At 35.6% G+C, this 16,353-nt stretch overlaps 1 protein-coding gene across 1 annotated transcript in view; it reads left to right on the top strand.

The window, feature by feature from the left end:
- The window catches only part of PKHD1L1 (PKHD1 like 1), a 150,916-nt gene that overhangs the window by 9,428 nt on the left and 125,135 nt on the right, over positions 1-16,353 (top strand). The window contains exons 3-9 of the mRNA XM_059901432.1: positions 1,886-2,030; positions 2,946-3,054; positions 8,425-8,482; positions 9,717-9,810; positions 12,873-12,926; positions 13,456-13,529; positions 14,727-14,769. Of these exons, the coding sequence (XP_059757415.1) occupies positions 1,886-2,030; positions 2,946-3,054; positions 8,425-8,482; positions 9,717-9,810; positions 12,873-12,926; positions 13,456-13,529; positions 14,727-14,769 (577 nt within the window). The remainder of the gene's footprint in view (positions 1-1,885; positions 2,031-2,945; positions 3,055-8,424; positions 8,483-9,716; positions 9,811-12,872; positions 12,927-13,455; positions 13,530-14,726; positions 14,770-16,353) is intronic.

The following is a 16,353-nucleotide window of genomic DNA, read 5'->3' as shown; positions in this document are numbered from 1 at the left end:
TACTCCCTGTCATTATCACTCCGAGTGATCCAAAAATTGAATCTGTGCTTTCTGTCCTTGCAATTTTAGGTTCTGCTGGATTCTGGGTCTGAGTTGCCAGGTAGAGAATGCTTCTGCCAGGGGTCCCAATATGGATTCCACTGAACTGAAACTACCACTACTAACCGATCAGTTTGAATTGAGCAAACATAAGTAGTAGACTGGTAGAGATCGTCCATTCTGATGATTGTGAAGAGGGAGGGTTGCTTTCACCTAATGCAGATAAGGAGCAGTATGTCTGGAATTCACGGTATTCCTGGGGCGTCTCTTGGCTTCCATGTGCAGTGATAACTGTGAATAGGCATAGGTGGCAACCACAGCCAAACATGGGCAAGGCAACTTTGGGCTCAGATCCTCAGGACAAAGGTTAGTGTCACTCCATTAGCTGAAGTGCTGGCTGATGGTTAGGGAAATTACAATGCGTGATAGAGAGGGGACGTGCATATTAATTACAGCCTCAGGACCAGTTGTATTACTGCGGCCTGTTGCATGTCCCACTAACCCTCTTGTATTAAATCTTTAGCAGAGCTCTTAGGTGGCCACTGCCTTGTAGACCTGACAATGGATTGTACTTAAAAGTAGGGCCTGAGGGGCTTCCTTGGTGGTGCAGTGGTTGAGAATCTGTCTGCCAATGTAGGGGACACGGGTTCGACCCCTGGTCTGGGAAGATCCCACATGCCGCGGAGCAACTAAGCCCGTGTGCCACAACTACTGAGCCTGCGCGTCTGGAGCCTGTGCTCCGCAACAAGAGAGGCTACGATAGTGAGGGGCCTGCGCACCGCGATGAAGAGTGGCCCCCGCTTGCCGCAACTAGAGAAAGCCCTCGCACAGAAACGAAGACCCAACACAGCCAAAAATAAATAAATAAATAAATAAATAAAAAGTAGGGCCTGAGCATACCTGTATGGTACAAGGAATCAACTGTATCAGGTGCCTTTCTTACTCAGCCTCACATCCTGGTTCCCGCCTCTTACTCTAGCCGCAGAAGTGGCAAAAAGTTCCCCATGTACTTTGACTCAATCTGTGCTTCCAGCTCTAGCCTCCAGGTCCCACAGCATGTCTTTGTCCCAGGGCTTCTTTGATGCAGTGACTTGGGATGTTGGAACCCAGATGGCATATACCTATGTGCAGCCTGAAAGTGCAGGAAGAGTCATTTCCCCCATGGGGAACTGTCAGCTAATGGGACAGGATTTGATGAATAAATGCTTCTTCCCATTGATTCTTTGCTTCTGAGAGGCAGTCTATATTTTCCTTAAAAGTCTTTTCTGGCAAGATTGAACCCCAGCTGTTTTCAGTGGTGTCCAGGTTTTCTTCTTCAGGTTTTCTTCTTCAGGTTTTCTTCTCTCTTGTCCCTAAGGGATCACCACCCAAATAAACTATCTACTTGCAAGTCCTTACCCCAGATTTTGCTTTATAGGTACTCAAGGTAAGGACCCCAAGTCTTATAAAATCGTGTTCCCTTTGTCTCCTCTTTCTATGCCCTTTAGCCTGCTGTTTTCATAGTAGTTATCTCCACTAGACATAGCATCTGGTGGTATATATTTGTATATTGTCTGTTTCTCCACCCCTCCCCACCCTATTACTGGGATATAAGCCATTTGATTACAATGCAATTAACAACCTGACAAATAATAGGTTCTCAAGCATTGCTTTTATGAATAAATTAATTAAAGGCTAATTTTCATGTTTCCAAAGAGGATTACAATCATAGGGGTAAATATGAAATAGATTAACTGCTTACATCAGTACTATTTCTTATTTATTCAATGATTCAATATGAAATAAGTGTTGGATCTTTGAAAACAAGAGTTCCATTAATAATAATTGAGTGCTTTCATTCTTCCAGGTTTTGCTCAAGCAAACCAGTTTAACTATGGAGTTGATAATGCTGAGTTGGGAAACAGTGTGCAATTAGTTTCTTCTTTCCGATCAATTTCTTGTGATGTAGAAAAAGATTCAAGTCATTCAACTCAAATTACATGCTATACTAGGTATGTTTTAAAGTATCTTTAATAAAATAATTTTCATCATATCAGAACCACAGTTATGCATATTAGTATTATAATAGTTTTATCACTCTGGCTATTACAGTAATGTTTTTCTGATTATCTGCTATTTTTTTTTCAGCTATTATTTTTGATTTCATGATGTTTAAACTATTTTATACCTTTATTATATTCAGTTATAATACTCTTTCCACATATTGGCATGATCAAAATATATTCTATATCCTTTCCCAGGTTATTAGAGCTATTATCATTATTGATCTTTTTTAGAAGATAAATGGCCACTATTAAATTGTGATGATGCTCTTCAAAATATCAAAATTATGCCTTCCTGTCCAGTTTGATTAATTTTGTTCAGAATCTTGACATAATCATTAAGATTAAAGATGATCATTTTGTAGATTGACATTTCAAGTTCTTTACTATCAGCTCAAATTGATGTTTGTTATTAGCAACTTGGGAGAAAAAATTAATCATTTTAAATGGCAACTTTCAATACTGAGACAGGTAGCCCATATTTCAGAGGATTCTATCCACATTAGGCTGTTTTTCAGCTTACTTAGGGAGAAACATTATTAAAACTTTTTAAAAAGTAAAGCATAAAATAATTGTACCAAGATGATTTGTTACTATTTTAAATGATTATTATTACATTTGTTTTCCTTTTCAATAAGCACCAATGCATTAGTCAGAATAAGCATTTGCCTGAGGTCTATAATGTTAGAATTTGCAGTACAGAGTTCAGGATGGAGATCATCTTCTTCCATAATATAAAATTGAATTTAATTGTACAACAATTAGAATTTCAGACACTTTTTTTCAAAAATGACATGTGCATTAATGCTATACATTAAATAACAGAGTTTTGCATTCCTTATGTGTTCTTCATTTGCTTTCCAGAGCAATGCCAGAAGATTCCTACACTATTAGAGTCAGTGTGGATGGGGTTCCTATTGCAGAAAATAATATCTGCAAAGGTCACATCAACAGCTGGGCCTGCAGCTTCAATGTACGTGGCATCTCCTCTCTAACTTACGTATAATTGATCGTACGCTTTCTTTCTTGCAGAACTGGGTTTTTATTTTTTAATTTTACAGATTGTTATCTATTTCCACATTAAATAATTTACTAGCATGTAGCTAAGTTTAATTTCACCGACTGTTAATTATCTTCTATAGTAATGGAAGCTCTTTTATCATTTCGTGTTTACCTTTTTAAATTAATTTTATTAATGAATTAAACTTGTATACTTCCAAACTATTTTCTTGTTCATACTGTTTTTTCTCTTTCTCCATTTCTGCCCTTAGTTTGATTTTCCTTTTTCTGTTTTCATCAGACTCACCTTCATTTTAAATAGAGACATAACTCTTTTCCCTTTCTTTGTACTTTCTAATGGAATGAGATAAGATGTGACTGCATGTAGCACAGAGCCATTCAAAATTTAGTTACCCTAAATATAGGCGTTCACTATAATACATTTTATTCTAAGGACCATCCCATTTATTTAAAAAAATTGTATTTATGTTTTAAGTTGTCAATTACTGAGTGCTGTAATGTTACAATATAAGATGAAATGCTGAGGAAATTAGTTATGACTTCTGTCCTCAAGAAGCGTCTACGATTCCCAAATATATTGCCAAATATGAATCCCAAATAGCTCTGGCTCCCTCCTCTCTCCTTAAATGTGGAGCCATCTTTTGTTTCCTAGAATAAAATGCCAAAATGGCTCCAAAGCAACCTAAATTCAACAAATCTCAAACTGGACTTCTCGTATTCCTCCTTAACCCTACTTTTTTTTTTTTTTTTTTAAGATTTATTTATTGATTGATTGATTACTATGTTGGGTCTTCGTTTCTGTGCTAGGGCTTCCTGTAGTTGTGGCAAGCGGGGGCTACTCTTCATCGCGGTGCGCGGGCCTCTCACTGTTGTGGCCTCTCTTGTTGCAGAGCACAGGCTCCAGACGCGCAGGCTCAGTAGTTGTGGCTCACGGGCCTAGTTGCTCCGTGGCATGTGGGATCTTCCCAGGCCAGGGCGCGAACCCGTGTCCCCTGCATTAGCAGGCAGACTCTCAATCACTGCGCCACCAAGGAAGCCCAACCCTACTTTTTGTCTGGTATTTCTGACACATCTCAAGCTAGAAACCTGTTACATCCTTGGTTTCTCCCTTTCCTTCATCTTCAGCCCCAAACCATGATGATCCTACCCTGCAAATTAGCTCTAAAGTTCATCGTCCCCTTATCTTCTTTCCTGACATGGCCTTGGTTTTGATTCTGGCCTTGTCATTTCTCACCCATTATCGCTGTAGCCTGTTGGTCTCTCTGTCCTTCTTCATTACACTGTTCACATGCAGCATTCAAAACCATGCACGTTATTATTCCTTTCCCCTGCTCAGTATCCCTCCTTTACCCATCATCTGTAGGTTTCCTTTACTGTATCAGAGTCTGGAAACAGTTCTGTTTCCAGCAATGTCTTCTAACATTCTCCCTGACCAAGAACCCATACATCTTACTCATTTCTGCTTAGTGTGTCCTGATCTTTGCTTAGGACTCTTAAAATTCCCCCAAGCAGAGCTAAGTGATTTCCTCAGTTGTATAGTGGCTTAGTGCAGGGTTCATATACAGGCTTCATCATTTACTCTGACTTGGTCATAGTGAAACTGTGCTTCACGTTTCTTCATTTTCTGTAAAATGGAGATTATCTCATAGCATCATGTAAAATGGAGGATTAAATTATATAAATATGGAGATCAGAAAGAACCCAGCACATAGTAATTACTATACAGTGTTTTAATCTATATATTCCATTTATTACTACTTTAGCACCTAGTCCACTGTACAATGATTATTTTTTACAATGTTCTGGGTCAGAGGGTTTTATTCAACTTTATGTCCCTAGAACAAGCATAACATTTAACACTTAGTAGGAGCACAGGTTGTGTCCGCTGACTGGTGCTCTGTGCTCTTTCTCTGATTAAGACAAACTTAAGAAAAAAATTTAATGCCGTACAATTGAATCTTCTTAAATGATTTTTCTCTTTTAATAACTTCTAAGTTTAGTGGTGTGTGATCTGAAAATGTGAGATAGAAAATTAAAATTTTTATTTAACAAAGTTATACTTGTACATAATGAAAAGCTGAACTGGTTCTACAAGGTTAATTAAAAGCAAACAGCACTTCCTTGACGTGCTCCTCATTCTTAGTCTCCAGAGTCCCCTACTTTCAATAACTTTATATATCTATTGTGATATTTCTAAAGAAGAAACATATTTTTTCTAACGTATGTACAAATAATGTTTTATATGATTTATTGTGATATTTCTAAATAATAGGCTTCTTAATTAGAAATATATTTATTGCTATTTCTGAATAGTTAAAGTTTAACTATCAATATTATCTATTTATTGATAATTCTTACAATGGAAGATGAGAATTTAGCACCTATATTCTTACATCTATTAACTTGTACTGTGTAACACAGCTTGCAAGCTTAGCTTCAAGCAGCAATAATTTATATTGCTTATGTAGCCATGGGTCAGCTGTGTGGTTCTTCTGTTCTGGGCAGAGCTAGACTGATCTCTGTTGGGCTTGTTCGTGTGTCTGTGGTCAGCTGCGCATTAGGTAGGAGGCTTTGCTGCTCTTGGCTAGGTGCTTTCACATTTGGGAGGCCTCAGTTGGAACAACTGAGCTGATTAGGCTTTGTTCTATATAGTGTCTGTACCCTCCAAAAGTAGCCCAGAGTTATTCATATGATGGAGGCAGGGATCCCTCAGGAGAGCAGAAGTATGCAGGGAACCTTTAGCCCTAGGCTCAGAAATGTCACGCTACTTGAACCACATTCTAATGGCTGAAACAAGTTCCAAGGCCAGTCCGTATTCAAGCCTCCATCTCTTGACGGGAAGAGCTGCAAAGACATTGCAGGTGAGGATACAGGGAGAGGAAAATTATAGCCATGTTTGAGATGGAACTGCTACCCCTTCCCACCTCCAACACACACACATATCCTCCCACTCCTTCTCCCAATTAGATTTGCCCCTGTTTTGGTTAGATCAATATTCATAACATGATTATGTCTGTATAAGTAATATTCATAGCTGAAACAAGTATTGTACTGTGACTACATTTCTCTCTCATACAGTATTTTGTTTTGCTTGGAGTTAATAACTGGGTTTTTATGTGTGTGTAGGTATTTGCCTAGTTTTCTGTGTATAAAGCTCTGCACAAGAAGTATGACATTTTTTCAATGTATTTAAGTCATTAGGTAATTTATCAAATCATCTTTGCCTAAAAGACATCACTCCTGAATCCCTCTGTGCTCCTGCTCCAGTCTGGACAGCCTGTTCTCTAGATGTGCTGCACAGCAGTCAATCATCATGGGGTCTCCCTTCACCAGCTTTCTGGGGGCTTCCTGCCTCTCTCCCTCATGTCACTACTTGCTCCCTAAATCTTATGTCTTCCTTTTTCTTGATTTACTACTCCCTCATGTTAGTGGAGCAAAGTGTACTTAGAAAATAAACTCCTACTAATAGGTTAAAATAAAATCCTTCCAATACTAAAACTTCCATGCTACTCTCACATTTAGTTGACAGTTTAGTTGGGTATAGAACTCCACTTTGGAATTTTGAAATCATATCTCCATTGTTTCTTGGTCCTGTGTCTTAAACAACCCATGGTGAAGGATCATCTTTTTTAAAATTTCCAGTCTGTTGTGACTCAATATTATGTAAAATACAATAAAAATGTCACAGCAATGTCCAGTTGTTTTAAACGTCTCTAAGTGCTTACCCTTACTTTTTGTTCTTATCAGGACCAATAACTTTTGCACACTTTTATTGGGTTGTTTAAAACCCTTTACAAAATTGCATACTTGTAGCATCTAATTCTCATACTGTTTTCTGATTTTATCTTTAATACTTTTTATCATTATCCTTGACTGCTGTTATTATTCAGACTAATTATTATTAATTTTCAGAACCTTCTCCCTCATTTTCTATTTTCTATAAAATAACTTGCTCTGCCATCTTCATTGATTCTTTTCTCTGTAGATGGTGTATTAAATTGAAAATCTGTTTCTAATCTAGCTCCTCAAATAATAATAGTAACTAATATGTTGTTTAATATGCACTCTTCAATTATTTTTTGCCACAGATGTAATTTATATGAGTACACTGTGGCTTAGAGAGATTGATTTACACACAACTTGGTAGTTCCTCTACCTTTTCTCTTACTACCTCTAAAAATGATATTTTGCCCAAAGTCCATTTGACTAAGTATTATATTACTTATTACTTTTACATAGATTCTCCATTAACCACTTCTGAAGTGTGAAAGAATGAGTCTGAAGTCATTCTTAGCCTCAAATTTCAAAATTTATCTCTTCTTGGAAGTTTGAAAGAAATCTGTCCTTTTACTTTAAGTATCTGGGCATCTTTCTTTTAGGTTATTCCTGAATGAGAATGGGGGGCGGGCAGCTGACATTTAGTGAGAGTCTACTTTGTGCTAGGTTATTTTGCTTATAAAATTGTTGTATTCATGTAGAGGCCATCTTTTTCTCCACCAGCAACCTTCCTCCTCCAAAAAACTTCAGTTATTTCTTAAAAATAAAGCCCATGTTTCTGTCCTCTTCTGTTTTTCTGAGGTACCCTTGTGTTTATGCAGATGGACTGTTCTTGATCTATTTCTAGCTTGTTTTTCTCCTACATTATTTGTTTTTAGGCGTAGATGTTGATCTGCTTGTATCCCAGTTATTGAGGAAACTTTGTCTATTAGCTTTGCTTTTTGCCTGTTCAGAATTAATTTTGTTTTTCAAATTTCCCTTTTGTGGTAATTATTTCTCATTTTGTCTTTTAAAAAGAAGTTGGCATATGTTTACTTGAATAATAATAGCCAATGTGTCAGGTGGTGTCCTAAGTGTTTTTTGTATAATAACTCTAGAAAATTATCGTTAGCTTAGTTACTAAAGCTTACTCTGATGAACTCTTTCCAAGTTTTGCTTCTATGTTTTTGAAAAATGCTTTGTTATTTTTTCTTTATAATCTTAACCCAAAGTAGGCTTTCTTTAATTTTATTCCACCAAATTCTTAAAACTCTTTACCAGAGAGCCTTATTACTGTGGTTTGACTTACACTGATAACAAAAGGATGATTGAATTTTAAAATTCCAAGTAGAAACACTTTGAAATGAAAGAGGATTTTTAGGGGGTAAGGAAAAGATTTTGAATAATCAGAGTAATATTCTGAACTTTATTTCTCATATATAAAAGGAATATTTTGACAGTCATATTATGGATATTGTTCAAATATAAATAATGTAAGAAGCAGAGATATTTAATAAAACTAGGAACAAAATAGAGATGACTGCTTATCAACAATATTATTTTACAGGCAAAAAGTTTCAGAACCCCAACAATAAGGAGCATCACACCTTTATCTGGAACTCCAGGTCTGTTATATGACAGCTGAAATGTCTTTTTTGGTTTATAATAGTTAATCAATTTTTAGTACATAAAATTATTATGATACCTAAAAATTTATAAATAGCATTTTCTGATTATAAAACAACTAAAAATTTTTTTTAATGCTTTTTAATAGCTGCATGTGAATCTATTATAATGTATTAAACTTTCCCTCTATTGAACATTAGTTTGCTTCCAGTGTTTCTTATAATAGCTATAGTTATACCAGTTTATAATTCCAACAGGAATATATGAAAATGCCTTTTTCTATAACCTTGACAATTCTAGGTACTCATTTTTTTCAAGAATTTATGTGAAAAATTCTACTCCTATACCTTCTTCTAGGGCGCTGGCCCTGGCTCCACCCGCTCCAAGCCCAGTGGACACTGGGTGCTGGAAGGCAGGAGGCCTTTTCTCCTTTTCTTTTTTTTTTAAAAAGAATTTATGTGAAGAATATAGTTGGGGTTTTTTTTTGTATTTTTCCAGTTCTTTGATTTATGTAATTAATTTTGTATTTATTAACCATTTGTATTTCTTCTTTTTATAAATTACTGGTTCATCTCTCTTTTTAAGGCTAGTCATTCTTTTCATATTAAGTTGCAAGAATTCTTTGCATTTTAAGAATATTAACCATATATACATCATATAGATGGGAAATATTTTTTGAATTTATTATTTGCTTTTAAAATTTATTAGTGATGTTTCTGTCATTCAGACACTTAATTTTTATTATCAAATCTATAGATTTGTTATTTCTCCCTTTATTTTTATGCTGTAGAAGATCCCACCATCCCGATTATACAAATATTATATAAATTTTCACTTATTTTTCAAGAGTTTGTATGGTTTTATTGTTTATATTTAATTTTTATTTCACCTAGAATTTATGTCATTTTTGGCATAAGGTAGGGATCTTATTTACATTTTTTCAAATAAATCACCCATGACCCAAGCAATATTTATTGAATAATTCATCCTATCTTCCATGAAACACCTCTTTAAGCTATAAATACTTATAGATATCTCTTTAATACTGTAATTATTTGTTCATGGTTTATTGTATTAGAACTTTCAGAACAATGCTAAACAATAGTAGTGAACACGAGATGTCAGCGTCTGGATGCTTGTTTTATTGGGAAAACCTCTAAAGTTTTAATATTAAGTGTATGGGTATATGGATAGATAATCTTACACAGAGCTTTTTCTTTGTTTTGTTTTTAGGTACACTGATAGCAATCCAAGGCAGAATCTTCACTGATGTCTATGGAAGTAATATAGCACTAAGCTCCAATGGGAAAAATGTTAGGATTTTAAGGTAAGTTTCTGATGTGGAAACATTCTTATAATTCATAAATGAGATATGATATCCCATGAATAATGGGTCCAATGATATTAAAAACCACTACAATGTGATGGGATTAACTAGTGGTTTTCAGCCATCTAATTAGAGGAAGAAAAATAGACTGTTGCCATGATTCATTGACATAGAAACAATGGCCAGTATACCTTTCTCTTTTAGTATGACATAATTGCTTATTTTTCTATGATGGATTTTATTTATAGAAGGTACATGGAAGCAAGTCCAATAGTAATTAAGTGAAGTCACAAAACTTCATCACTGGAGAATTTTGTTACTTAATCTAACTGCCTCATCTTGTACATATTAAACAAAAACCTCTGAAGCCTGGAAGTCCATCACTTAGTCAAGGTCAGGAGGAGAACACAAGTCTCCTAACAGGCAATTTGGCACTTCTTCTACTACATGTCATGTATGGGACAGTGCTGAAACTAGAAACTGTCAATAATTTATTAACAGGCTAGGATTTGAATCCTGGTTCCTCCATATACTAACTGTGGACCATCTGGTAACATTGGCTGGTTACCTAACATCGAAAAATATTAGTTTCCACCTTTTGGGTAGGAAACTAGCACTGTCACTAGAGTTATCTTCCTCTAGCATAGGTGGGGTTATCTCAGTCCTGCCTTGAAAGACTGGAAGTCCTGTTCATTTCCTACAGAATCAGTATCATAGCTTTCAAGATGCTTCATGCTTATTGAATACATATATAAAATGAATAAATGGATAAATAATAACTCAGACAGCACACATACACGTACATATGCATATATAATTTTGTAAAACATGCAATTTGAAAGGTTTTACTAAATGAAATAAAGATAATTTATCTGGCATTCTGTGGGGTAGAACTCTCAGTTAAATCACATTTGTATGAATCTATAATATTCTACAAATATTCATGTTGATCTTATAATAAAAGAACTACTAAAATAGAGAAACAAATATTTAACATTTTATATGGACAGTTTAGTATAAATAAAGATTTTGTCTATTTTCATGTAGTTGAGTGTTATGAATGTCTTCTTTTAAAATTGAAGTATAGTTGATTTACAATGTGTTAATTTCTGCTATACAGCAAAGTGACTCAGTTATACATATATATATACATTCTTTTTTTATATTCTTTTCATTATGGTTTATCCCAGGACATTGAATATAGTTCCCTGTTACACAGTAGGACCTTGTTGTTCATCCATTCTATATGTAATAGTTTGCATCTACTAACCCCAAACTCCCAGTCCCTCCCTTCCCCCCACCCCCTAGTGTTATGAATGTCTTATATTCCAGTTCTTAATTTGGGTTCTCTAAGTCATCCTTTCCCTAATGATGGCAGAAAATAGAAAGTTTAACTTTCAAAGTGATTCCTTTTCTTTCTCCACTGTAGTTGAAATTTACTTCTGTTTAATACAAAGGAATGGATAAAAATTATTTCATGAAATCACAGAATCGCAGTCAGAAGAGACCTCAGAGGGCAGGCTACCCAGCCCCTATACTCTGGTAACCCTGATATACTATATATAAATAGAAAAAAAATCACACACCTGTTAATAGGAGGGGCAAAGGTCTTAGAGCTGCATTTATCTCATTTCTACCACATTCATTGTGACACTGGGGCCCTCAAGGCATTTCATTGTGCCTGAATTCTGTTACCAGGAAACAATGGGCCGAGTCCTGGGCAGGACGTCAGGAGACGCAAGTGCTCAAGCTGCTTTTGCTTCTCACAAGTCTTGTCAATTTGGCCAAATCTCCAAATTCAGACCAGGTACAAATGATAGAGGACATGCAAATAACTGAAGGACCTAGTGCCTACTAAGGCACTTTTGGTCTAAAAGATCAGATGAGAAAAAAAGTTAAATATATGTATTTAAGGCCAAATAAGTTAATATTACCATAGAAAGGCAAACCCAGACCACTTTGGGAATTACGGGGTGCGGTTAAGAGCACACATTGGAGCAGGACTGTCTGGGTTTGAATTCCTGCTCTGTCCCTTACTGGCTGCAGGCTTGGGCAAACTACTTAACCTCCCTGCCTCAGTCTCTTCATCTGTAAAATGGAAGGGTAATAGTTACTAACCCATAAGGTAGTTGCAAGGACTAAATGTGGTAAGCGCCTGTAAATGTTTGCTGCTAAATTTATTATTTAGTTGCAGTGAGGCAAGAAGTTAGAAAGAGAATATGAATTCATAAATCTCTAAAATGGTTACAGTAATTCAGTTTACTTCTTTACAACCTAACATAATGATCAAATGAAAGAATTTGTGTGTATATTAAAAAGTTCAAAGTTCTCTGCAAATAGAAGTCTCTATTTTTTATAGTTGAGGTTTGTGTCTGGCCTTATTTTGAGTATGGGATTTGCTGTCCCAGAAGCTGGGGGTTTGTTCTGATGGTGCAAAGAATGTGATAGCAGTCAGTTACCTGCAAGCCTCTGATCTCCTTGGGTTCTATCAGCCTTAAAGCAATGGGTCGACCTAGTCAGCTGGGGAAATGTGAAGGCAGATTTTCCTCTCAGCTTCTAATCCTTCTCAGCTTCTTGTTGCCATTTCATTGACACTGATGCTGTTCTCTTCATCCAATTACTTTGTGGGACCTCTGCTGTGGACCTTGTTTAATTCTTATAGTATGAAACTTAACTAGAAAATTATATTTTGTATTTGAATTAATTGAACTTCAGGTGGAAGAGTCCCCATTATCTACATTTTCTATTCCCATAGTATTCATCACTTTCTAACACACCAAATATGTTATTATTATCATGTTTATTGTCATTCTCCCCAAGTTAGAATGTCAGTCCTATAAGGGCAGGGATCTTTGTTCTGTTCACTGATGTGTTCCAGTACCTAGAGCAAAAACTGTAACATAATAAGTGGTCAATAGATGTTTGTTGAGTGAATGAATGATGGATAATAATAAGTGATTGGGAAAAAAAATATAAGGTAGCAGTAAACTTGGTGGGAGGAGAGCATTTTGAAATGATGTATTAAACACAACTTGATCATTTCCAATAAAATATTTATACAGAGTTTATATTGGAGGAATGCCCTGTGAACTTCTCATACCACAATCTGATAATTTGTAAGTAATTCAAATAATTTTCTTTAGAAAAATAAATAATAGATGTAAACATACTAGATTTAAATAGTAATTTCTAGCAATATTGCATAGCTGAATGCTTTATAATAGTATAGATTGCAATATTTTTATAGTAAATTATCAATCATTTATATAGTTAGTTGTAACCTGATATCTACTATCTCCAGTATAGTATGATATGAACTGCTTTTAGATTATTTTGAGAAAGATGTTTTGAGAAATACCTTTATCAAATAATTGTTTCACTTGGTAATGTTTTAAATTCTTTAAAAGGAATACCAATGGGGATAACCAAATTAATTACAAAATATTTAATTTTCAAATGAAGTTTTATTCAAATAACTTCAACCAAGACTGGGAAGTATTTTCATTTTACAAAAATTTTTGTTGTAGCAACAGTTTCTATCCTGATACATATTCTGAAATTCATAAGATGTTTTTAAGGGAAACACAATATTTTAAAACTTTAGTGTCAATATAAACTTTGAAATTAACATATATATTTTATTAGGTATGGTCTAAAACTAGATCACTCAAATGGAGACATGGGTTCTATGATTTGTAAGACGACTGGAACTTACATTGGTAAGTGTCAGTCGTCATTCTTCATTGTTCTCAGAAATGCCTATTTCCTTGTTTTGCATTCTCTTAGACCTCTCCTGTGGCCTCATCCCTTTTTTTTAAAATTAGCATTTCCTCTTTACCTTGGCTTCTTTTCAGTGTCATGTAAGCGTGTATGAATTACCTTTTTCTAAGGTTGACATTGAAGTAAGCTTCTTCACGTTTCTTTTTTCTTTTCTTCTGTCATCCAGATGATTCCATTACTAATTTACCTGTAGCTTTACTTTTACTCTGCTTTTTTCTCCTTGCTCTATGTACTTCAGACTCATAAACCTTTTAGTTATTGAATCAGCTTTATTCCTTCTGTCTCAGGACCTTTACAAACTTCCCATCCTGAGAGTTTCAGATAAAATGTCATGTCTTCAAAAAAGCCTTATCCCCAGCCTTACATTCTCAAAGTTCGTTCTCCTTTTCCTTGATAGCTTTATCACAGTTTTTTAGTTCTCTGTGTCATTGCTTTCTCCACTTGGCAGTGTGCTCTTTTTATTTATTTATTTATTTTTGACTGTGTTGGGTCTTCGTTTCTGTGCGAGGGCTTTCTCTAGTTGTGGCAAGCGGGGGCCACTCTTCATCGCGGTGCGCGGGCCTCTCACTATCGTGGCCTCTCTTGTTGCGGAGCACAGGCTCCAGACGCGCAGGCTCAGTAGTTGTGGCTCACGGGCCTAGTTGCTCCGTGGCATGTGGGATCTTCCCAGACCAGGGCTCGAACCCGTGTCCCCTGCATTGGCAGGCAGATTCTCAACCACTGCGCCACCGGGGAAGCCCGGCAGTGTGCTCTTTGAGAAGAGCAAACGGTGTGCTCACCCTGCATCTCTTAACCCGTAGCTGAGTGTCTGACCCAATTAAATAGCTGTTAAATGAATGAAAGAAAATTGAGGGCAATATGGTTACATATATATTCTTTTCTTCTTCTTCATTCATTATTATATTTTGTCAGGTTTTCCTGGTTATAACCTTGAGACATATTATTTTGTATATCTTAAAGTACTAGGTACTTTAAGATATTTCAGTTTTCATTTCTTTGAGGATTAGTAGATGGTTGCATAATTACAGTGTTAATTTTATATTTCTTTTCTTTGTTTTAAATCAGCTTTATAATACGTAGTTACTGTTCTCCTGTGATTGAGAATTTAATTGATTGCGTATTTTAATTAATTCCAGGTCATCACAATGTCAGCTTCATCTTGGATAGTGATTATGGAAGGTAGGTCATTTTGTAAATAATAATTTTCATAATTAATTCAACTGGGTAAATAAAATAAAAGTGTATATTTACTTTGTGCTATATAGATCCCTAGATTAAAAAATTAATCACTTTCTTCCCCCAAATTAACATTTAAGGGATCTATAACTCCTGTTCACTCATAATTTGTGCCTCAGACATGGCCTTCCAATTGTTGGGAAATCTAGCATTACCTAAAACAATAAATAAAAAAATCTTTGATTGTGATTTTATAAAGTGTTATTTTATGTTTTGTAGTCCTTCTTATTTAATTAAAATTGTTTTGATAGCTAAGTAATTAAATTTTGATTTGAACTAATGTAAGGATAAATAAAACCTCATGGTTAATATTACCTGATAATGGTTTTCTCTTAAAGTATCAGGACAAATAGAGTTGTGAAAGATGGTAGTTATAGCTTTTAATTGTTCACTTTAACATCAATGTTAATAAGTTATATTTATGATTTTTAGTAAAACTAGAACTTATTTCCAGATATCCTACATCCTAATTTCAGTCAGAAAGACCATCACACGTTTACAGAAATATCAGAATATGCAAGTCTCAACACATGCTGCAAATGTCATATTATAGATAATAATAATGAACATTTAGTAGCAGGCATGGTGTTAAGCACTTTACATATATTATCTAGTTTAATACTCCCAAAGAACCTATAAATTGAATGTTATCATCCACCCCGTATTGCACACTGGGAAAATGAGGCTTAGGAACATTAAATAATTTGCCCAAGGATATTCAGCCGGTAGGAAGCCGAGCTAGAATGTGAACCCATGCAGTCTGACTCCAGGGCCTAAGCCTTTTACTCCAGTGCTCTGCCATGACTGATGGAAGGTTTCAGTCACAGAAACACATCTCATCAGTATTTAACATCCTGACTCAGGATTCTCTGACATGGTGGCATCACCCCACTCCTGGAGCATTTGCAAATGTGGGGGGGTGGCATTTGTTGGCTGTCCCACTAGCTATAGCATGCTAATGGCCTTTTATGGGCAGGACCATGATGTGCCTGGGAAAATGAGCTGGTTGATAGAAATCCAAATAAGGCACAAGATTTAGCCATCCAGTACTAATGTATCAGTAGTAGACCAATGATAAAATAGGTCTATTGATTTTTTTTTGTCTCTGAAGAGAGACTCAGTGCTTAGAAGTTTAGAAAGAGTGGCAATATTGTAATCAGAGTAGATGTTATTCCTGTTCATTGTTTACAGACTGCAAGAGAAGGGTGAGATTTGGTCCATGCATGTATGGAAATGCAGTTGAGTTGGTGAAACCAAATCCATTATCACTGTATTTAGACATGAGCTAGTTCTAGACACCTAGAGGCAATATGTTTATTACCAAGTTATAAACCTAGGCTGGACACTTTTTTTTTAAATTGTGGGTCCCCAAAGCACAGGGACTGTATTTTCTTTTAAAAAAAAAAATTTATTATTATTTTTTGGGGGCTGTGCCACGCAGCTTGCAGGATCTCAGTTCCCCAACCAGGGATCGACCCCAGGCCCTGGCAGTGAAAGCACCAAGTCCTAACCACTGTACCGCCAGAG

This window comes from Balaenoptera ricei, chromosome 17 (genome assembly GCF_028023285.1).
Source record: "Balaenoptera ricei isolate mBalRic1 chromosome 17, mBalRic1.hap2, whole genome shotgun sequence".
Classification (NCBI taxonomy): domain Eukaryota; kingdom Metazoa; phylum Chordata; class Mammalia; order Artiodactyla; family Balaenopteridae; genus Balaenoptera; species Balaenoptera ricei.
Note: the sequence above shows the minus strand (reverse complement) of the source record. Positions and strands in the feature narration are given on the sequence as shown.